Raw genomic sequence first — 22,859 nt, 5'->3', positions numbered from 1 at the left:
GAGGGTTTAAACCTGACTGGGGTTGTTTAAACCTGGCTGGGAGGGTTTAAACCTGACTGGAATCATTGAAACCTCCAAGAAATGCAGGATTTAAACCTGACTGGGGTTGTTTAAACCTGACTGGGGTTGTTTAAACCTGACTGGGATGGTTTAAACCTGACTGGGATGGTTTAAACCTGACTGGTAGTGTTTAAATCTGACTAGGGTTGTTTAAACCTCCAGAAATGCAGAGTTAAAACATGACAAGAACCATTTAAACCTGACTGGGATTGTTTAAACATGACTGGGAGGGAAGATGGCTGGGGCCACACTGGGGCTGACCCACCACATTTGTCCCCACAGGGAAGGTGGCGGTGGCCGTGTCCTGCCGGGAGCCCTACCTGTGTGCCCAGTGCCACACGGACTTCACGTGCCGCTGGCGGGAGGAGAAGAACGGCACCATCATGTGCGAGACCTGCATGGCCTCCAACCAGAAGAAGGCGCTGAAGGCCGAGCACACGAACCGGCTCAAGGCCGCCTTCGTCAAGGCCCTGCAGCAGGAACAGGAGATCGAGCAGAGGATCCTGCAGCAAACGGCTCCTCCCGGGCAGCCCAAGGCCGAGCCCGTGGGGCAGCACCACGCGCTCAAGCAGGTCAGGGCTCGGATGGTCCACAGGGGGAAAATGGATGGGAGTTGTCTGTCCCAAGGGTTGGGTTGGGGTTTGTGTTGTCTCAGGGTTGGGTTTAGGGTGGGGTGGATTGGAGGTGTTCTAAAGGTCATACAGAGCTAAAACTCATCCAGTCCCAGAGATCTTCCAATCCTAAATGTCGTCCAGTTCAGCCCTTAGGGATCATCCAGTCCCAAATGTTATCCAGTCCCAAGGATCATCCAGTCCCAAATGTCATCCAGTCCCAAATGTCATCCATTCCCAAATGTCATCCAATCCCAAAGATCATCCAGTCCCAAGGATCCTCCAATCCTAAATGTCATCCAGTCCCAAATGTCATACAATCCCAAGGATTGTCCAATCCTAAATGTCATCCAGTCCAAAAGATCATCCAGTCCCAAAGATCATCCAATCCCAAAGATCATCCACTTCAGCCCTTAGAGATCATCCAGTCCTAAATGTTATCCAATCCCAAAGATCTTCCAGTTCAGCCCGCAAAGATCATCCAGTCCTAAATATAATCCAGTTCTACCCCCCAAAGATCATCTAATCCCAAAGATCATCCAATTCAGCCCCCAAAAGATCATCCAGTCCCAAAGATCACCCAGTTCAACCCCCAAGGATCATCCAGTCCTAAATATAATCCAGTTCTACCCCCCAAAGATCCTCCAGTCCAGCCACCAAAGATCCTCCATTCCACTCCCAAAAAATCATCCAATCCAATTCCAAAGATCATCCAGTCCACTCCCAAAACATCCTCCAATCCCATCCCACAAAGATCATTCAGTTCCAGCCCCCAAATATTCTCCAGTCTACTCCTCAAAGATCCTCCAGTCCCAAAGATCCTCCAGTCCCAAAGATCCTCCATTTCCACCTTCCAGGTTCTCCAAGCCCCGTCCAGCCTTTCCTTGGACACTCCCAGGGATCCAGGGGCAGCCACAGCTTCTCTGGGAATTCCATCCCAGCCAGGAATTCCTTCCCAAAATCCCACCCAAATCTCCCTTTTCCCATTTTAAATCCATTCCCTGTATCCTGTCCCTCCATCCCTGATCCCAAACCCCTCTGCAGCTCTCCTGGAGCCCCTTGAGGCTCCGGAAGCTCCTTGGAGCTTCTCCAGGTGAACATTCCCACCTTTCCCAGCTCCCTGATCCATTCCAAGGCCTCCTCTGGACTCATTCCAAACGGGAAGAGCAGCTCCAACACCACTAAAACATCAAATTGTCCTAAATTCAATCCCTTTTTTTTTTTGCTGCATTTACAGTCCCTCATCCCACAAGTACAAACCCAAAAATCCCAACTCGATTTAGATTTGACAGAACCTCCAAACTCGTCCCATTGTAGCCCCTGAGGTGTTTTGGTTTATTTTGAAATTCTTTTCCCCAGGGAATTTTCTGTAAACAGGAGAAATGTTTTTGTAAACTGGAAGTTTGTTATTAATTCCTTTTTCTAGGAGGGATTTCTTTTTGATTTCCCTCTGGTCTGACCAATGTGAGTGAAGAGGTTTTGCCTTTGTTGTCACCAATTAAATTGGTGTGTGTGGAATTGTATAAAAGGGGAGACACATCCCAAAAATAGAGGAAGTAATTTTCAGCCTTCGGAATCTCGGAGTCTTTGTGTCATTGTGGTGTAAAACAACGTTATCCCATCCCAAAAAAACAAAAAAACCTCCAAATAATAGTAATAATAATAATAATATCAAAAGAACCTCCCCCCCAAAAAAACCAAAATCCAAAAAAAATTAAAAAAAAAAAATAAAAAAAAAACCCCAAAATAAAAAAATTCCAAAAAAACTAAAAAAAAAGAAAAAAAAAACAACCTAAAAAAAATCCAACAAAAAAAAACTCCAAAAAAATCAAAGAAAACATAAGAAACCCCCCCCCAAAAAAAAATTTAAAACCCCCAAAAATAAAAAAAAAATCAAAAAAAACCTCAAAGAAAATTCCAAAAAAAACCCCCAAAAAATAATAAAAAAAAATTCCAAAAGAACTTCAAAAATAACAACAACAACCAAAAAAAAACCTCCAAAAAAAACCCCACAAAAAGAAATCTGAAAAATATTAAAAAAACCTAAAAAACCCAAATCACTTGGGAATTTTTTCATCCAGACATCCTACATTTTGGTTTTTTTTTTTTTTTTTTCTCTTCCCCAGAGCTCCAGCCAGATGTCCCGAGGTGCGGGTGCCTCCCGAGGGGTCCTGCACTCGTTCAGCCCCTCCCCGAAGCTGCAGAGCTCCTCGGGCAGCGCCGCCCTGGGCAGCCGGAGCGGGAAACACGCCGAGAGATCCGGCAGCAAGGGCAGCACGGCGGCCTGGAAGAAAAACCCCATCAGCACAGGTATGGGCACAGTGGGCTGCTGCTTTGCCTTGGGATCACCTCCCCAAAATTGTAATTTTTATTGGTTTTTTGGGGGTGGGAATCTTGGGGTGGGGGTGATGCCGAGGGTTTGTTGTCGTCGGTCGGTGTTGGAGGGGTTGGTGCTGGTCAAATGGTGCCTTCAGGGGGTAAAATCAATCAAAAATTCCTGATCGATCCATTCGGAGTTGAAATTAGTGGATTGAAAGTTGGGATTTCGTTCCCTGTTTGCATTGAAATCCAAGGACGTCAAGGTCTTAAAAATCATTGTCACCACTTGGTGTTTATGGGGTTTGGCCTCATCAAAACAGTTCAATCAGGGAATGGAATCAACAGAAAAATCTCGTTCATCCGTTTGGTGTTAAAATTAATGGATTGGAAGTCGGGATTTCATTCCCTGTTTGCATGGAAATCCAAAAACATCAAGGTCTTTCTTGTAAAATCATTATGACCAGTTGGTGTTTATGGGGTTTGGCCTCATCAGAAAATTCAACCAGGAGACAAAATCAATTAAAAATTTCAGATTTATCCATTTGGAATGAAAATTAATGGATTGAAAGTTGGAGTTTTATTCCCTGCTTGCATAGAAATCCAAGAACATCAAGATCTTAAAAATTGTTGTCACTGCTTTGTTGGATTTGACCTCATCAAAAAACTAACTAGAGACTCAAATCAATTAAAAATTCCAGATTTGTCCATTTGGAGTTAAAATTAGTGAATTGAAGGTTGGGGTTTTATTTCCTGTTTGCATTGAAATCCAAGAACGTCAAGGTCTTAAAAATCGTTGTCACCACTTGGTGTTGGTGGAGTTTGGCCTCATCAAAAAGTTCAACCAGGGAATGGAATCAACAGAAAAATCTCGTTCATCCGTTTGGTGTTAAAATTAATGGATTGGAAGTCGGGATTTCATTCCCTGTTTGTGTGGAAATCCAAAAACATCAAGGTCTTTCTTGTAAAATCATTATGACCAGTTGGTGTTGGTGGGGTTTGGCCTCATCAAAAAGTTCAACCAGGAGACAAAATCAATTTAAAATTTCAGATTTATCCATTTGGAATGAAAATTAATGGATTGAAAGTTGGAGTTTTATTCCCTATTTGCATAGAAATCCAAGAACATCAAGATCTTAAAAATCGTTGTCACTGCTTTGTTGGATTTGACCTCATCAAAAAACTAACTAGAGACTCAAATCAATTAAAAATTCCAGATTTATCCATCTGGAGTTAAAATTAGTGGATTGAAAGTTGTGGGTTTTATTCCCTGTTTGCATTGAAATCCAAGAACATCAAGGTCTTAAAAATCATTGTCACCACTTGGTGTTGGTGGGGTTTGGCCTCATCAGAAAATTCAACCAGGAGATGAAATCAATTAAAAATTCCAGATTTATCCATTTGGAGTTATAATTAGTGGTTTCAAAATTGGAGTTTTATCCCTGCTTGCATTGAAATCCAAAAACATCAAGGTCTTTCTCGTAAAATCATTATCACCAGTTGGTGTTGGTGAGGTTTGGCCTCATCAAAAAGTTCAACCAGGGGATGAAATAAATTTTAAAAATCCAGTTCATCCATTTGGAGTTAAAATTCATGGACTTAAACTTGGGATCTCGTTCCCTGTGGGAAATCTCAATAATATCAAGGATTTGCTCCTAAATTTGTCACCACTTGGTGTTGGATCTTTTGGGAATTTTCCTGATGGATTTTCTGGGATTCTTTTATTCCCAACAGCTTCATTTTGATCCAAAACCTTTGTGTTTACCGGGATGAATTTGGCACCAGATCCCATGTTTAAATCTCTTTTTTCCATGTGCTTGAACATCATTTTCCCCTAATTCCTGAGCTGTTCCATGACTCAAAAATTCTCTTTTTTCCCCTGCAGGTGGGGCCCTGCCCTTCGTCAGCCCCTCTATGGCCGTGCACAAATTGGCCTCAATAATCCACATTTAAATCCTACTTTTCTATGTGTTTTAACATCATTTTTCCCTAATTCCTGACCTATTCCATAATTCCAGAGAGCTCAAATCCTGATTTTTGACCCAAAATCTTTGCGTTTATCAGGATGAGTTTGGAAATTGAAGGCACCAGATCCCACCAGGATAATCCACATTTAAATCCTGCTTTTTCACGTGTTTAAACATAATTTTCTCTCATTCCTGAACCATTCCATAACTCCAGGGGGCTCAAATCCAGATTTTTGATCCAAAACCGTTTCGTTTATTGGAATGAATTTGGAACCTGAAGGCGCCATGTCCCGCTGAGATAATCCACATTTAAATCCTACTTTTCCATGGGATTTTTCATTATTTTCTCTCATTCCTGAGCCATCCAATGACTCAAAAATTCTCTTTTTCCCCTGCAGGTGGGGCCCTGCCCTTCGTCAGCCCCTCTGTGGCCATGCACTAGTCAGCCTCAATAATCCATGTTTAAATTCTTCTTTTCCATGGGTTTTAATAGTTTTTTTCCTAATTCCTGACCTATTCCATGATTCCATAATTCCAGAGAGCTCAAATCCTGATTTTTGACTGAAAACCTTTGCATTTATTGGGATGAGTTTGGCACCAGATCCCGCCAGGATAATCCACACTTAAATCCTGCTTTTCCACGTGCTTGAACATCATTTTTTTCTGATTCCTGAACCATTCCATGACTCAAAAATTCTCTTTTTCTTGCAGGTGGGGCCCTGCCCTTCGTCAGCCCCTCTCTGGCCGTGCACAAATCGGCCTCAATAATCCACATTTAAATCCTGCTTTTCCATGGGATTTTTCATTCTTTTCCCTCATTCCTGAACCATTCCATAATTCCAGAATTCCAGAGGGCTCAAATCTTGATTTTTGATCCAAAATCTCTGTGTTTATCGGGATGAGTTTGGAACTTGAAGGCACCAGATCCCGCCAGGATAATCCACATTTAAATCCTACTTTTTCACATGTTTTAACATAATTTTCCCTCATTCCTGACCCATTCCATAATTCCAGAATTCCAGAGGGCTCAAATCTTGATTTTTGATCCAAAATCTCTGTGTTTATCGGGATGAGTTTGGAACTTGAAGGCACCAGATCCCGCCAGGATAATCCACATTTAAATCCTACTTTTTCACATGTTTTAACATAATTTTCCCTCATTCCTGACCCATTCCATGATTCCAGAATTCCAGAGAGCTCAAATCCTGATTTTTGACCCAAAATCTTTGTCTTTATTGGGATGAGTTTGGAACTTGAAGGCGCCGTAACCCACCAGGATAATCCACATTTAAATCCTGCTTTTTCACGTGTTTAAACATAATTTTCTCTCATTCCTGAACCATTCCATAACTCCGGGGGGCTTAAATCCAGATTTTTGACCCAAAATCTTTGCGTTTATCGGGATGAGTTTGGCACCAGAGGGCACCAGATCCCACCAGGATAATCCACATTTAAATCCCTCTTTTCCACGTGCTTGAACATCCTTTTCCCCTAATTCCTGAGCTGTTCCATGACTCAAAAATTCTCTTTTTTCCCCTGCAGGTGGGGCCCTGCCCTTCGTCAGCCCCTCTCTGGCCGTGCACAAATCGGCCTCAATAGTTCCCATTTAAATCCTACTTTTCCATGGGATTTTTCATTCTTTTCCCTCATTCCTGAACCATTCCATGATTCCAGAGAGCTCAAATCTTGATTTTTGATCCAAAATCTTTACGTTTATTGGGATGAGTTTGGCACCAGATCCCGCCAGGATAATCCACATTTAAATCCTACTTTTCCACATGTTTTAACATAATATTTTCCTCGTTCTTGAACTGTTCCGTAATTCCAGAGAGCTCAAATCCTGATTTTTGACCCAAAATCTTTGTCTTTATTGGGATGAGTTTGGCACCAGAGGGCACCATATCCCACCAGGATAATCCACATTTAAATCCCTCTTTTCCACGTGCTTGAACATCCTTTTTTCCTAATTCCTGACCCGTTCCATGACTCAAAAATTCTCTTTTTTCCCCTGCAGGTGGGGCCCTGCCCTTCGTCAGCCCCTCTCTGGCCGTGCACAAATCGGCCTCAATAATCCACATTTAAATCCTACTTTTCTATGTGTTTTAACATCATTTTTCTCCAATTCCTGACCTATTCCATAATTCCAGAGAGCTCAAATCTTGATTTTTGACCCAAAACCTTCGCGTTTATCGGGATGAGTTTGGCACCAGAGGGCACCAGATCCTGCCAGGATAATCCACATTTAAATCCTACCTTTTCACATGTTTTAACATAATTTTCTCTCATTCCTGACCCATTCCATGATTCCAGAATTCCAGAGAGCTCAAATCCTGATTTTTGACCCAAAATCTTTGTCTTTATTGGGATGAGTTTGGAACTTGAAGGTGCCGTAACCCACCAGGATAATCCACATTTAAATCCTGCTTTTTCACGTGTTTAAACATAATTTTCTCTCATTCCTGAACCATTCCATAACTCCAGGGGGCTCAAATCCAGATTTTTGATCCAAAACCGTTTCGTTTATTGGAATGAATTTGGAACCTGAAGGCGCCATGTCCCGCTGAGATAATCCACATTTAAATCCTACTTTTCCATGGGATTTTTCATTCTTTTCCCTCATTCCTGAGCCATTCCATAATTCCAGAGAGCTCAAATCCTGATTTTTGACCCAAAATCTTTGTGTTTATTGAGTTTGGAACCAGATCCCACAGCATAATCCACATTTAAATCCTACTTTTTTCCACATGTTTTAACATCATTTTCCCCTAATTCCTGACCTATTCCATAATTCCAGAGAGCTCAGATCCTGATTTTTGACCCAAAACCTTTTCGTTTGTTGGAATGAATTTGGAACCTGAAGGCGCCATGTCCCGCTGAGATAATCCACATTTAAATCCTGCTTTTCCATGGGATTTTTCATTATTTTCTCTCATTCCTGAGCCATTCCATGACTCAAAAATTCTCTTTTTCTTGCAGGTGGGGCCCTGCCCTTCGTCAGCCCCTCTCTGGCCGTGCACAAATCGTCCTCGGCCGTGGACCGGCAGCGCGAGTATCTCCTGGATATGATCCCGCCCCGCTCCATCCCACAGTCGGCCACGTGGAAATAATTCCCCCCACAAGGGACAATTTGCCAGGCTCTCTGCCATCCTTTTATTTTTTTGGTTTATTTTTTCCTTGTTTTTTTGTTTTATTTTTTTTTTTTTTTTTTTCTACCACAACTCCGTGGAATCTGCTTTAAAAAAAAAAAACAAACAAAAAAACCCCAGCTGGATTTAAAAAAAAAAAAAATAAATAAACAAACCTGAGGCTTTTTTCTAATAGGATGCAACGACGACTTCATCATCTTCTTCATCATCATCATCGTCATCATCATCACTCCTCTCATCCGTCCCTGCCGGGAGAAGTGACCTCGTTGGGGTGGCCGAAAAAAGGGGGAAAAGAATTCCTTTTTTTAAAAAAAAAAAAAAAATTAATTTTTTTTTTTTGGCTTTTTTTTTTTTTTTTCCTGTATTTAGTTTTGGAAATTTTTTTGGCACCAGCAGACAACAACACACACACAGAGAAAACAAAAAAACAAAAAGAGAAGAAAAGACTCAGCGACTCCTCTCTGCCTTCGCCGCCGAACGTTTTCGTCGGGAATATTCCAGAATTTCTGGAATTTTTTTTTGTGGGGGAGAGAGAGAGAGGAATTTCCAAATTTCCAAATTTCCGACCCCATTCCTGCATTTTAGTGAGCCCGACTTCAATGGCTGCTCCTTTCTCCCCTGCTCCTCCTCCTCTTCCAGCCGGGCAACATCCCGAGATTCCCAAAATTCCGACGATTCCTTGGAAAAAAAACCACAAACAACAGAAGAAAAAAAAAAAAAGTGGAAATTCCACCATTCTGGTCGAGTATGGTTTTGGTTGGTTTTATTTTCCTTTTTCCACAAACGACAAAAAAAAAAAAAGAAAGAAAAAAAAGTGCAAAAATCCACCATTTTCTGGTTGAGGATGGTTTTGGTTGGGTTTTTATTTTGATTTTTTTTTTTTCCTTTTAGGGATCGGCCGCCGCCCAAAACTTGGCTGGGAAATGGGAATTGCTGCGGGATAATTCCCATTTATTATTATTTTTTTTTTTTTTTCCTCCTTCTTCTTCTTCTTCTTCTTCTTCTTCTCCTTGGATTTTGGGTGGAATAAATAGACTTCGGAACCTCGTTGGTAGTTTTCCAAACTTTTGCAATTCCTGAAAGACACAGAAAAAAAAACCCCATAAAACAAAAAAAAAACCCCACCTTGGTTCTTTCTCATCCCGTGAATTTTGGGCCTTTCCTGACGTTCCCAGAGACTCCAAAGCAAAACTTTTATTATTTTTTTTTTTTTTGGGAATTTTAATTTTTTTTTTCCTTTTGGGGAGGGTTGGTTGAGTTTGATTTATTTTGTTGTTTTTTTTTTTTTTTCCTTTTCTGTTGTTATTTTGAGGGATGTTATTCCAAAAAAAATAAAAATTATAGGAATTCCAGAAGACAAGGGAGGGTTGGGAGCAATTCCTGATTCCCATTTTGGGAATTTTGGATATTCCCAATCCTTCCCTCAATAATTCAAATTCTTCCAGGCATCCCAAAAATCCTCCTGAATCCATTTTGGGATGAAATTTTCCATATTTTTTTTTTGGGAATTCCAGAGGTTTCAACTCAAAATCCATCCTTGGGCCAGTTTGGTTTCATTTTGAATTTTCATCCTCTTTTTTTTTTCCCTTTGAGCTTCTTCCCGAATTCCAGATGAATCCAAAGAGGAAAATTTCAAGCCTTTATTCCAGTGATAACAATTCTTTGGGGAAAATTTGGGAGAAATTATAAATATATATAATCTAGAGATCTAGATATTTTAAAAAAATAGGAGGGGAGATAAAAAAATTCAGGAAAAATCAGATTTATTTTCTTAAGAATCGCTGAAACCAAGAATTAATTTGGGATCATCAAATCCAAATGACAAAAATTCTATTTTTTTCCCATTTTTCCCAATATTTCAATATATAATAATTTAGTTTAGGAAGAAAAAAAACCCCAAAATTCCCATTTTCCAAACTGGGATTTATTGGATAAAAAAAGCCCCAGAATTCCCACCTGGATATGGATTTTTGGGTTTTTTTTTTTTTATTTATTCCATAGAAAAGCTCAAATGTGGGAATCGGGTTGGAATTTTGGAATTTTTTTTGGAGTTTTTCATTCCAAGATTGGATCAGGAGAGATGACATTGGAATTCCTTCAAAATTCCATTTTTTTTAAATGGAAAAATTGCAGTTCCTTTCCCACGTGGAATTTTTTTGGGGGTTGATTTAGGAGGATTTTCCGATTTTCCTCTCCTGGTGTTTTCTTTTCCCTCGTGGATTCCAATATTTGAAAAAAAAAAAAAAAATTCATTTATTTTCCCTCCCCCCCAAAAAAAAAAAAAATCCCAACAAAATTCCTTAAATTTTTAAATAAAACCCAATTTTTTGGGAGGAGGAGGAAATTTGTTTTATTCCAAATATTTGGATGATTCCTGACAAAATTTGACGGGATAAAAATTACGTCAAAACTTTTTTGGATCCCAGCAGAATTCCCTTGGAAATTGGAATTTCAGCCAACTCTGGATCCTTAAAATAATCGGGAATATTGAAATGGAAGGATTTGGAAATAAAAATCCAAACAAATCTCTTCAAAATGGTCCATCCTGATTTATTTTTTTGGATGGATAATTCAGAATATTTTTTAAAAAAAAATTATTTAGGGAATGAGGGGAAATCCAACATGGAATGAGATTGGAAACCTCAAATTCCCACTTGGAATGAGGCTGGAAATTCAAAATATTTTACAAAATGGGGCTGAAAATTCAAAATATTTTATAGTATGGGGCTGAAACTCCAAAATCCCACCTGGAATGAGGCTGAAAATTCAAAATATTTTATGGAATGGGGCTGAAAATCCAAAATTTTTTATGGGATGGGGCTGAAACTCCAAAATCCCACCTGGAATGAGGCTGAAAATTCAAAATATTTTACGGAATGGGGCTGAAAATTCAAAATATTTTATAGGATGGGGCTGAAACTCCAAAATCCCACCTGGAATGAGGCTGGAAAAATCCAAATCCAGCCTGGAATGAGGCTGAAAATCCAAAATATTTTATGAGATGGGGCTGAAACTCCAAATTCCCACCTGGAATGCGACTCCTGGGATCCAGCCTCGTTCTGACGTGGTTTTTTTCTCCTGGAATTTTTTTTTTTTTTTTTTGGAAATTTGGAGGATTTGTTTTATTCCATTTCTGCCAAAAATTTGGGATCAACATGGGAAAAAATTCCATGTTGGAAAGGCCGGAACGGTTTTTCCTTTGGAATTCCCAATTCCGTGTTCCCGTGGGAGGGTTTTGGGTTTTGGTTTTTGGTTTTTGGTTTTGTTTTTTGGTTGGTTTTTTTTTTTTTTTTTTTTTTTTGGGATTTGGGATGGTTCAGGTTCAAAATTGTTCCAACTCTTCAATACAGATTTTCCAAACCTCTTCCCGGTCTCCTTTTTCCAGGAAAAAAAAAATAAAACCCACCAAAAAATAAAAAGGGAAAAAAATCTCAAGGAAATGGAAAATTCCCGTGGTGGAATCGTGCCCTGGAAGGGAAATGTTTGGGAATGGTGGAGGAGGGAGGAATTTGGGAACAAATCTTGGGGTTCATTCCTGCTGCTGGATCCCCTTTGGAATTTGGGATTCTCTGAGGACTTTTCCCTTTGGGATTCCCGAATCCCTGAGATCTGTTTGGTCCATTTTGGGATTCCCAAATTCCTGAGATCTTTGGGATTGTGTAATCCTTGGGATTTGTTGGATCCGTTTTGGGGATTCCCAGATTCCTGAGATCTTTGGGATCCCTGAATTCCTGAGGGCTTTTGGATCCTCTTTGGAATTTGGGATTCCCTCAGGGCTTTTCCCATTGGGATTCCTGAATCCCTGAGATCTGTTTGGTCCCTTTCGGGATTCCCAAATTCCTGAGATCCATTTTGGGATTCCTGAGTCCTGAGATCTTTGGGATTCTGGAATCCCTGGGATTTGTTGGATCTGTTTTGGGGATTCCCAAATTCCTGAGGTCTTTGGGATTCCCAAATTCCTGAGGGCTTTTGGATCCCCTTTGGAATTCAGGATTCTCTGAGGACTTTTCCCCTTGGAATTTGAGATTCCCTGAGATCTGTTTGGTCCCTTTCGGGATTCCCACATTCCTGAGATCTTTGGGATTCCTGAATTCCTGAGGGCTTTTGGATCCCCTTTGGAATTTGGGATTCCTTGAGGACTTTTCCCTTTGGGATTTCCCAAATCCCTGAGATCTGTTGGGTCCCTTTTGGGATTCTGGAATCCCAGAGATCTTTGGGATTCCTGAGGGCTTTTGGACCCCTTTTGGAATTCAGGATTCCCTGAGGGCTTTTCCCTTTGGGATTCCCAAATCCCTGAGATCCATTTTGGGATTCCTGAATTCCTGAAATCTTTGGGATTCTGGAATCCCTGAGATCTGCTGGATCAATTTTGGGATTCCTGAGTCCTGAGATCTTTGGGATTCCCGAATTCCTTGAGGCTGCTGGATCCTCTTTGGGATTCCCGAGTCCTGAGATCTTTGGGATTCCCGAATTCCTTGAGGCTGTTGGATCCCCTTTGGGATTCCCAAATTCCTGAGGCCTTCTGGATTTCTGGAATCCCTTTGAATCCCTTTTAGGATTCCTGAACCTCCGAGATCTCTTGGATTGGGATTCCCAAACCCTTTGGAGCTCCTGAATCCCAAAATCTTTGGAGTTCCCAAATCCTTGAATCTCCATAGGGATTCCCAAATCCCAAAATCTTTGGGATTCCCAAATCCTTGGGGCTTATTGGAATTCCGGAATCCCCAAGGCCCCTGAATCCCCTTTGACATTCCCACATCCCAAAGATCTCTTGGATCCTTTTTTGAGATTCCTAAAACCTTTAGGGTTTCTGAATTCCAAAATCTTTGAGATTCCCAAATTCCTGAGGTCTCTTGAATCCCCTTTGGGATTCCCAAATCCCAGAGATCTCTTGGATCCTTTTCGGGATTTCCAAACCCATTCCTTGAGGCTTTTGGAATTCTGGAATCCCTGAGATCTCTTGGATCCCCTTTGGAATTCCCAAATCCTTGAGACTTTTGGAATTCCAGAATCCCTGAGGCCCCTGAATTTGACATTCCCGTATCCCAAAGATTTGGGATATTCCCAAATCCCAAAGATCTCTTGGATCCATTTTGGGATTCCCAAACCCTTTGGGGTTTCCAAATTCCAAAATCTTTGAAAAAATCCCTGAGGTCTCTTGAATCCCCTTTGGGATTCCCAAATCCCAGGGATCTCTTGGATCCTTTTTGGGATTTCCAAACCCATTCCTTGAGGCTTTTGGAATTCTGGAATCCCTGAGATCTCTTGGATCCCCTTTGGGATTCCCAAATCCCTGAGATCTCTTGGATCCCCCTCAGGCCTTCCCAAATCCTTGAGACTTTTGGAATTCCAGAATCCCCGAAACCCCTGAATTTGACATTCCCATATCCCAAAGATTTGGGGTATTCCCAAATCCCAAAGATCTCTTGGATCCTTTTTGGGATTCCACACTTTGGGGTTTCTGAATTCCAAAATCATTGAAAAAATGCCTGAGATCTCTTGGATCCCCTTTGGGATTCCCAAATCCCTGAGATCTCTTGGATCCCCCTCAGGCCTTCGCAAATCCTTGAGACTTTTGGAATTCCAGAATCCCCGAAACCCCTGAATTTGACATTCCCATATCCCAAAGATATGGGATATCCCAAAGATTTGGGATATTCCCAGATCCCAAAAATCTCTTGGATCCATTTTGGGATTCCCAAACCCTTTGGGGTTTCTGAATTCCGAAATCTTTTAAAAAAATCCCTGAGATCTCTTGGATCCACCTTAGGCCTTCCCAAATCCTTGAGACTTTTGGAATTCCAGAATCCCCGAAACCCCTGAATTTTACATTCCCAAATCCCAAAGATTTGGGATATTCCCAAATCCCAAAGATCTCTTGGATCCTTTTTGGGATTCCACACTTTGGGGTTTCTGAATTCCGAAATCTTTGGGATTCCCAAATCCCTGAGATCTCTTGGATCCCCCTTAGGCCTTCCCAAATCCTTGAGACTTTTGGAATTCCAGAATCCCCGAAGCCCCTTTGACATTCCCAAATCCCAAAAGATCTCTTGGATCAGTGGGAAAACCAACCCAACCCTTCAATTCCCACAAATCCCTCGGGATCCCGGGATCCCTTTTCCTGCTCTTCCCGAGCTTTGCTGCACGAGCTGTTCAGGGGGGGGTCCCTAAAGCCATAAAATTTTGGGATTTTTTTTTTTTTTAATTTAGGACACACCGCGGATAAACGGAGGAAGCGCCGTCGTACTTTAGATTTTAGCAACTTGTGAAAAATAATAATAATAATTAAAATTAATAATAATAAAAAGAAAAATATATATATATATTCACGGATTTTCAGGGGAAAAAAATTCCTGTGGTGGAATTCGGGAGCCTCGTGGTGTTTTTTTTTTTTTTCCCTTGGATTTTTGTCGATGGGAAAAAAGAAAAAGGGGTTGGAATTATTTTTTTTCTGTCCAAGGTTTTTCTTCTTCAGCGTTCCCAGCTTGAAATAAAAAAAAAAATGTGATTTCCCCAAATTTTTTATATTCCAGGGATTCCTGCACCTGCCATTCCTGAGGAAAACTTTGGAAAACCAAAATTCCAGCGGATTCAGGATTGAGTTTTATTTCTATCCTTAATTCAGGAATTATTCCTTTACCTCTGGATTCTCCCAGCCAATTATCCCAATTTTTTTTTAGAGAGAATTGGAATTGAATTCCCAAATTTCAATCCCAGATGGAAAATTGGGAATTTAGGCTGCAGAAGGGGGAGAAATGGAGGAAATTTTGGGGAAAAATCTCCAAATTTGGTTCGTTTTCCCCTTTCCTTTGGGAATGAGAGAGAACGGGGTGGGATTTTTTTTTTTTTTTCCTTGGATTTATTGTGACTCAAAATATTCTGAAATAAATCTCAAATTTAATAATTCCTGCTAATCCTGCCAGTGGAAAGATCCAGAATTGATAATTAACCAATAATTAATAATTAATCAATAATTAATTGGGAGGTTGGAATTGAAATGACAATAAACTGAGAAATTCCTGGATCTGCCTCATATTCCCAGGATTTTGGGGATCAGGATTCATCTCATGGATCACCCAGACAAAGCTGGATCTGCTCCTTCCTCTGCTGAGGTTTATCCCAAAAAAAAAAAAACGGGAAGATGAAAAAAAAGGCGACAAAAATCCGGGAATTTTGTGGATTTTCCATGGAATTTCATGGATGGAGCATCTCCAGAGGCAAATCCTGGGATTCAGAGAGAGCAAATCCATCAATCCAGACTTTCCTTCATTCCCACCTGGAATTGCTGCTCCACCACCTTTGGATTTCACCTGAACATTCCGGGAAAACTCCCGGAGCCGTTGGATCATTTCCCTCCGGGAGGAAACAGGCCAAGGACATTCCCAGGATTATTTTTCCTGCAATTCCAGATAAAACCCGAGTTCTTGGAGCATCTTCAGCAGCCTGGGAAGAGCCATGACCAAAATTTCCATGGAATTATCCGGAATTCCCATGGAATTGTCTGGAATTCCCATGAAATTATCTGGAATTCTCACAGAGTTATTTGGAGTTCCTGTGGAATTGTCTGGAATTTCTATGGAATTGTCTGGACTGGAATTCCCATGGAATTATCCAGAATTCGCATGGAAATATCCAGAATTCCCATGGAATTGTCTGGAATTCCCATGAAATTATGCGGAATTCTCATGGAATTGTCTGGACTGGAATTCCCATTGAATTGTTTGGAATTCCCATGGAATTATCCAGAATTCCCATGGAATTATTTAGAATTCTCATGAAATTGTCTGGAATTCCCTTGGGATTGTCTCGACTGGAATTCCCATGGAGTTGTCTGGAATTCCCATAGAATGATGTGGAATTCCCACAGAATTATGTGGAATTCCCATGGAATTGTCTGGAATTCCCTTGGGATTCTCTGGACTGGAATTGTCTGGAATTCCCAGTCACCGGAGCCGTGGGATTGGGAAAAGAAGGAATCAGGGAATGGATCCTGCTCCAGGTGAAGCTCAGCTTGGAGGGAATGGGAAAATCCAGGATATTCCGTGTTTTCCAGCCTCTTTTCCATGTGTGGCTCCTGTGGGATTATGGGAAATCTTGGGAATGGATCCCGTTGGAAGGGAGATGATCCCAAAGATTTGATGGATCTGGTTGGGTTTGAAGAGGATCCCAGAAAAGTGATGGATCCCATTGGATTGGAAGAAAATTCCAAGGAATTAATGGATCCTGTTGGAAGATGATCCCAAGGAATTGATGGACCTGGTTGGGTTTGAAGATGACCCCAAGGAATTGATGGATCCCATTGGATGGGAAGAAGATCCCAAAGAAAAGCTGGATCTCGTTGGATGGGAAGATGATCCCAAGGAATCAAAGGATCCCTTTGGATCAGAGGATGATCCCAGAAAAATGATGGATCCCTTTTGGATTGGAAGATGATCTCAAGGAATTGATGGATTTTATCTGAGGGGAAGGTGATCCCAAGGAATCAGAGGATCCCATTGGGTGGGAAGATGATCCCAAGGAATTAAAGGATCTCCTTGGAGCAGAGGATGATCCCAGAAAAGTGATGGATCCTTTTGGATCAGAGGATTATCCCAAGGAATTAAAGGATCACCTTGGGTGGGAAGATGATCCCACAAAATGATGGATCCCAGTGGATGGGATGATGACCCCAAGGAATCGATGGATCCTGTTGGATGGGAAGATGATCCCAAAGAATTCAGAGATCCCGTTGGGTGGGAGGATGATCCTGAAGAAATTTTCTGGATCCTTTGGGGCGAGATGATGATCCCAAGGAATTAAGGGACCCTGTGAAGTTGGGAAGATCCCAAGGAAGTGATGGATCATTTCAGATGGGAGGATGAGCCCAGAAAATGATGGATCCTCTTGGGTTTGAAGATGATCCCGAGGAATTGATGGATCCTATTGGCCGGGAGGTGATCCCAAGGAAATGATGGATCCCATTGGATGAGGATGATCCCAGAAAAGTGGTAGATCCTGCTGGGTGGGAAGATGATCCCGAGGAATTGATGGATCCCATTGGCTGGAAGGAAGATCCCAAGGAATTGATGGATCCCAATGGATGAGGATGATCCCAGAAAAATGATGGATCCTGTTGGTCATGAGGAAGATCCCAAGGAATTGATGGATCCCACCTGACTCCCAGCTGTTGATCCATCCCTCTGAGAATTCCCAAAATCCCCAAAGACAGGGAATAACTCTGGTTTGGTGTTGGAAATCTCCCCATCCATTAAAATCCCTAAATCCCGGCAGAGCCGCTGGATTAGGGCGGGATCAGAGCTGGGACACTGCGACCTCGATCTGGAAAACATTCCTGGGGGAAGGGATGGGATGGGAGGGTTGGGAATGTTCCTGGGGATCCTTTTCCTGCTCCTGCTGGGATCCTCAGGCTTGAGGGAGGAGCTGTCAGGATTCCTGGGAATTCCTGGGATTGGGAATCAACCCAGCCAAGGATTGGGATGGGAATGGGGGTCACACTGAGGTCCCCCCACCCTTCACCTCCCCAAAATCCCCATTAGCCATGGGAGGCTCTGATTCCTTGGGAGGGGTCCCAGGGCTCTCTGAGCCCCCCCAGATGAGCTCGGGGGCACCTGGAGGGCTCAGGTGACCCCAATGACTCCCCAAACTGCAGCATCACCTGTGGCATTGCCCTTTTAAGAAGGCGCATTGCCCCTTTAAGAGCGCATTACCCCATTAAACGGTGTCCCCACGTGTGACATTGCCCTTTTAAGGGCCTGTTGCCCCTTTAAGTGAGGACCGCACCTGTGCCATTGCCCTTTAAAAGTGCGTTGCCCCTTTAAAGAGCGGGCCCACCAAATCGTTGTCCTTTTAAGCGCGCGTTGCCCCTTTAAGCGGCGGTCTCACCGCTTACGTCACTGCGCCACGTGAGTTTCCCGCGCGCGGGAACTGGTCGGGAGGGGAGGCGCGGCGCTGTGACGTCACCACTCCGCGCCGCGATGGCGCCGCCGAAGGTGAAGCAGGACATGGCCCCGCCGGGCGGGTACGGCCCCATCGACTACAAGCGGCACCTCCCGCGCCGCGGCCTCTCGGGTGAGCGCGGCGGGGAAAGGAGCGGCGGGGGAAGGAGCGGCGGGGGAAGGAGCGGGGCTGTCCCCGAGCGCCGCCCGCCCCGCTCCGCTCACCGCCGCCCTGGCCGCCCTCAGGGTACAGCCTGTTCGCGCTCGGCATCGGGAGCCTCCTGGTGGGCTACTACACCCTGGTCAAGTGGAACCGTGAGCGCAGGTGATGCTCCGGGCAGCCCACAGTGCCGGGGGTCTGCAGGGGTTCCGGGGCTTCTCAGTGCCCTCAGGACCCCTCAGTGTCGTCCCCCCCCCAGACCCCTCAGTGACCCCCGGGACTCGTCAGGGGCCCTCATCACCCCTTAGTGACCTCACGACCCCTCAGTGCCCCCCCAGACCCCTCAGTGACCCCTCAGTGCCCTCAGGACCCCTCAGTGATCCCAAATCCTTCCAGGACCTTTCCCGTCCCTTCCCAGTTCCCCCAGTTCCCATTCCCAGTCCCCATTCCCAGTTCCCATTCCTACTCCCAGTCCAATCCCGTTTTCCAGGTGAGGGAATCCTGTTTCCACAGGGTGGAATGGATGCCCCATTCCCAGTTCCCCAGTCCCTATTCTCAGTGCCCATTCCCAGTCCCCCCAGTGTCCATTCCCAGTTTGCCCAGTCCAATCCCATTTTCCACACAGATCACCGGGTGCCCCACACTCATCTCCCATTCCCAATTTCCCCTGTGCCCATTCCCAGTTCCCCCATTCCCAGTATCCTCAGTCCTTCTCAGTCCCCCCAGTGTCCCCCCAGTCCCCCCAGTCCCCCCATTATCCCCAGTGTCCCTCTCCTCAGGCGGTTGCTGATCGAGGAGTTGGAGGCTCGGATCGCGCTGATGCCGCTGCTGCAGGCCGAGTCTGACAGGAGGTGTGGGGCTGGCCCTGTGGGATTGGGATTGGCTTTATGGGATTGGGATTGGCCTTTATGGGATTGTCCTTTATAGGATTGGGATTGGCTTTTATGGGATTGCGATTGGCCTGTATGGGATTGGGATTGTCCTTTATGGGATTGGGAACTGCCCTTTATGGGATTGGGACTGTCCTTTATGGGATTGGGAATGTCCTTGAGATTAGGAATTTCAATTGGAATTGGGAATTCCCTTGGGATCAGTAACTGCCCTTGAGATTAGGAATTTCCTTGGGATTGGGAATTCCCTTGGGATTTGGAACATCCATTGGGAATTGGGAACTTGTTTGGGATTGGGAATTGCCCTTTTTGGGATCAGGAATTTCCTTGGGATTGGGAACATTCCTTGGGACTGCGAATTTCCTGTTGGGATTAGGAACTTCTCTTGGAATTGGGAATTTCTCTTTCGGTTTGGGATCCTTCTTTGGGACTGGGATCCCTGTTTGGGATTGGGAACTTCCCTTTGGAATTGGGATTGTCCTTTGGGACTGGGAACTGCCCTGTGGGACTGGGAATCCCCTTTGGGGTTGGGATCCCCTTTTTGGGGTGGGGTCCCCTCTCCAGCCCCCCATCCCACAGAACTCTGCGGATGCTGCGGGAGAACCTGGAGGAGGAGGCCAAGATCATGCGGGGCGTCCCCGGCTGGAAGGTTTTGGAATTTCCACACGAATCACTGGGTGCCCCATTCCCACTTCCCCCAGTGTCCATTCCCAGTATTTCCAGTGTTCCCAGTTTCCATTCCCAGTGTCCATTCCCAGTTCCCCCAGTGTCTATTCCCAGTTCCCATTTCCAGGTGGGGGAGTCCTGTTTGCGCTCATATTGCTGGGTGCCCCATTCCCAATATTCCCAGTTCCCATTCCCAGTATTCCCAGTTTATTCCTATTTCCAGGTGGGGGAGTCCCGTTTCCACACAGATCTCTGGGTGCCCCATTCCCAGTTCCCCCAGTTCCCAATCTCAGTATTCCCAGTGCTTCCAGTATTCCCAGTTTATTCCCGTTTCCAGGTGGGGGAGTCCCATTTCCACGTGGATCACTGAGTGCCCCATTCCCAGTGTTCCCAGTCCATTCCCAGTTCCCCCAGTCCCCATTCCCAGTTCCCCCAATGTCCATTCCCAGTATTCCCAGTTCCCATTCCCAGTTCCCCCAGTTACGATTCCCAGTTCCCCCAGTGTCCATTTGCAGTATTCCCAGTATTTCCAGTGCTCCCAGTATTCCCAGTTTATTCCCATTTCCAGATGGGGGAGAGTCCCGTTTCCACACAGACCACTGGGTGCCCCATCCCCAGTGTTCCCAGTTTAATCCCATTTTTCCAGGTGGGAAAATCCCATTTCCACTTGGATCACTGTGTGCCACATTCCCAGCATTCCCAGTCCATTCCCGTTTCCAGGTGGGGGCGTCTCGTTTCCACACGGATCACTGGGTGCCCCATTCCCAGTATTTCCAGTTTAATCCCAGTATTCCCATTTTTCCAGGTGGGGGAGTCCCGATTCCACACACACCGCTGGGTGCCCCATTCCCATTGCTCCCAGTATTCCCAGTTTAATCCCAGTATTCCCAGTTTAATCCCAGTATTCCGGTTTCCAGGTGGGGGAGTCCCGATTCCACACGGACCGCTGGGTGCCCCCCACTCCCGAGGAGCTCTATTTCCTGCGCCCCCCGGCCGAGCTGGACCGAGAGAAGTTTGGGCTGCAGAACTACGTCTGAAACCCCAAAAATACCCCAAATCCCGACTTTTTCCGGCTTTTTCCCAAATTTTCCCCCCTTTTCCTGGCGTTTCCTGGGGTGTTCCCCCCACCCCGAGCTTGTTCCGGCCCTCGGTCATTAATGATTAATAAATATGTGATTAAGAAATTAAATAAATTTGTTTGCGATTGGGAGTCGCACCTGGGAATTGGGATTTCCCTTTGGGGATTGGGATTCCTCTCTGTGGGAATTGGGGTTCCCCCTTTGGGATTGGGGAATTTGGGATCTCCCTTTGGGATTGGGATCCCCTTCTTTTGGATTGGGGATCGCCCTTTGGGAATCTGGGATCCCCCTTTGGGAATTGAGATTCCCCCTTGGGATTGGAATTCACTTTCAGGAATTGGGATCCCCCTTTGGGATTGGGGATCCCCCCCTTTGGGAATTGGGATCTCCCTCTGGGAATTGGGGTTCCCTGCTGGGATTGGGATCCCCCTTTGGGAATTTGGGATCCCTCTTTGGTATTGGGATCTCTCCTTTGGGGATTGGGATTCCCCTCTTTGGGAATTGGGGTTCCCTCCTTTGGGAATGGGATCTCTCTTTGGGATCCCCCCTCTGGGAATTTGGGAACTCCCCTTTGGGGAATTGGGATCCTTCTTTGGCATTGGGGATCCCCCCTTCAGGAATTTGGGATCCCCCTTCGGGATTGGGAATTCCCTGTTTGGGAATTGGGATTCCTCTTTGGAACTGGGATCCCCTCTGGGATTCCCGTTTGGGACTGAGATTCCCCTTTGGAATTGGGATCTCTCTTTGAGATTGGGGGCCCCCACTTCAGGAATTTGGGATCCTCCTTTGGGATTGGGGATCCCCCTTGGGATTGGGATTCGCTTTTGGGAATTGGGGTTCCCTCTTTGGGAATAGGGATCCCCTTTGGGATTGAGAACCCTCTGGGAATTGGGGTTCCCCGCTGGGATTGGGATCCCCCTTTGGGATTGGGATCCCCCACTTTGAGAATTTGGGTCCCTTTTTGGGAATAGGGATTTCTCTCCTTTAGGATTGGGAACTCCCCTCTGTGAATTGGGGATCCCCCCTTCGGGAATTTGGGATCTTCCTTTGGAGATTAGGATCCCCTCTTTGGGAATTTGGGATTCCCTCTTTGGGATTGGGATTCTCCCTTTGGGATTGAGATCCCCCCCTTTGGGAATTTGGGATCCTCTCTTTGGGAATTGGGGTTCCCTCTTGGGACTGGGATCCTCTTTAGGAATTGGGAAACCCCCCCACTTTGGGATTGGGGATCCCCTTTTGGGAATTTGGGTTCCCCTTTGGAATTGGGAGCCCCACCTTTGGGATTGGGATCCCCCCTTTGGCATTGGGGATCCCCCCTTCAGGAATTTGGGGTCCCCCTTTGGGATTGGGATCCCCCTTTGAGCTCCTGCTCACCCCCCTCTCTCTCCCTGGGAATTCTGCGGTTCCCGGGGATTTCCCGGGGGTTTCCCGGGGATTTCCCGGGGATTTCCCGGGAATTGGGGTGTTCCGGGCTGGAGGGCGGGGCCGTGTCCTTGTCCCCCATCCCGGGGTGCGGATCCCGCTGGAAAAGCCCCGGTTTGGGGCGGGTCAACCCCAGAATTCCTGCGGGGTTTGGAATTCCCGGGGGGCGGGAATTGCCGGGGGCGGGGCGGGGGCACCGGAGCCGCCTCGGTTCGGATCCTCGGCATTCCCGGGGGAGCCGGTCCCGCCGGAGCATCCCCGGCATTCCCGGGGGAGCCGGTCCCGCCGGAGCATCCCCGGCATTCCCGGGGGAGCCGGTCCCGGTTCGGATCCTCGGCATTCCCGGGGGAGCCGGTCCCGGTTCGGATCCTCGGCATTCCAGAGGATCCGCTCCTGCCGGAGCATCCTCGGCATTCCAAGGAATCCGGTCTGGTTGGAGCATCCCCGGCATTCCAGAGGATCCGCTCCTGCCGGAGCATCCCCGGCATTCCCAGGGATCCGGTCTGGTTGGAGCATCCTCGGCATTTCCAGGGATCCGCTCCCACCGGAGCATCCCCGCTCTCCCCACGGGACCCGCTCCAGCCGAGGGTTCGGTTCCGGCCCCGCC

General features: G+C 45.3%; 2 protein-coding genes and 1 long non-coding RNA gene across 5 annotated transcripts in view; all 3 read left to right on the top strand.

Moving 5' to 3' along the window:
- Positions 1 to 11,433, top strand: part of GATAD2A (GATA zinc finger domain containing 2A) — a 58,322-nt gene extending 46,889 nt beyond the window's left edge. Inside the window, exons 9-11 of one of the 2 annotated variants that reach the window (XM_083879852.1) lie at positions 343 to 632; positions 2,798 to 2,981; positions 7,931 to 11,433. In XM_083879852.1, the coding sequence (XP_083735978.1) occupies positions 343 to 632; positions 2,798 to 2,981; positions 7,931 to 8,192 (736 nt within the window). In that variant the 3' untranslated portion in view covers positions 8,193 to 11,433. The remainder of the gene's footprint in view (positions 1 to 342; positions 633 to 2,797; positions 2,982 to 7,930) is intronic. The other variant, XM_083879853.1, reaches the window with a different exon arrangement.
- LOC310920110 lies at positions 646 to 2,702 on the top strand. Its single transcript, XR_014591914.1, has 2 exons — positions 646 to 897; positions 1,247 to 2,702. It is a non-coding gene; the product is annotated as an uncharacterized lncRNA (long non-coding RNA).
- Positions 11,434 to 18,058: 6,625 nt separating the features above from the next.
- NDUFA13 (NADH:ubiquinone oxidoreductase subunit A13) lies at positions 18,059 to 20,944 on the top strand. Of its 2 annotated transcripts, none has more exons than XM_083879803.1 (5): positions 18,059 to 18,168; positions 18,282 to 18,360; positions 18,975 to 19,046; positions 19,665 to 19,734; positions 20,669 to 20,944. In XM_083879803.1, the coding sequence occupies exons 1-5, from the start codon at positions 18,075 to 18,077 to the stop codon at positions 20,786 to 20,788; spliced, it is 435 nt and encodes a 144-aa protein (XP_083735929.1). In that variant the 5' UTR covers positions 18,059 to 18,074; the 3' UTR covers positions 20,789 to 20,944. The 2 variants fall into 2 exon arrangements, with proteins under 2 accessions (XP_083735929.1, XP_083735928.1); XM_083879802.1 differs by lacking the exon at positions 20,669 to 20,944 and adding an exon at positions 19,975 to 20,341.
- The last annotated feature ends 1,915 nt before the right edge of the window (positions 20,945 to 22,859 follow it).

Source organism: Zosterops lateralis, assembly GCF_965231275.1.
Source record: "Zosterops lateralis genome assembly, chromosome: 29".
Classification (NCBI taxonomy): Eukaryota; Metazoa; Chordata; class Aves; order Passeriformes; family Zosteropidae; genus Zosterops; species Zosterops lateralis.
This window is presented reverse-complemented; position numbering and strand designations above follow the sequence as displayed.

What these genes read in the sequence shown, in the direction of transcription:
- NDUFA13 (XM_083879802.1), top strand. Translation starts at nt 18,075, where the DNA reads ATGGCGCCGCCGAAGGTGAAGCAGGACATGGCCCCGCCGGGCGGGTAC. An exon ending in AAGTGGAACCGTGAGCGCAG is followed by an intron (nt 18,361 to 18,974) that starts GTGATGCTCCGG and finishes CCCTCTCCTCAG; the next exon opens with GCGGTTGCTGATCGAGGAGT. An exon ending in CAGGCCGAGTCTGACAGGAG is followed by an intron (nt 19,047 to 19,664) that starts GTGTGGGGCTGG and finishes CCCATCCCACAG; the next exon opens with AACTCTGCGGATGCTGCGGG.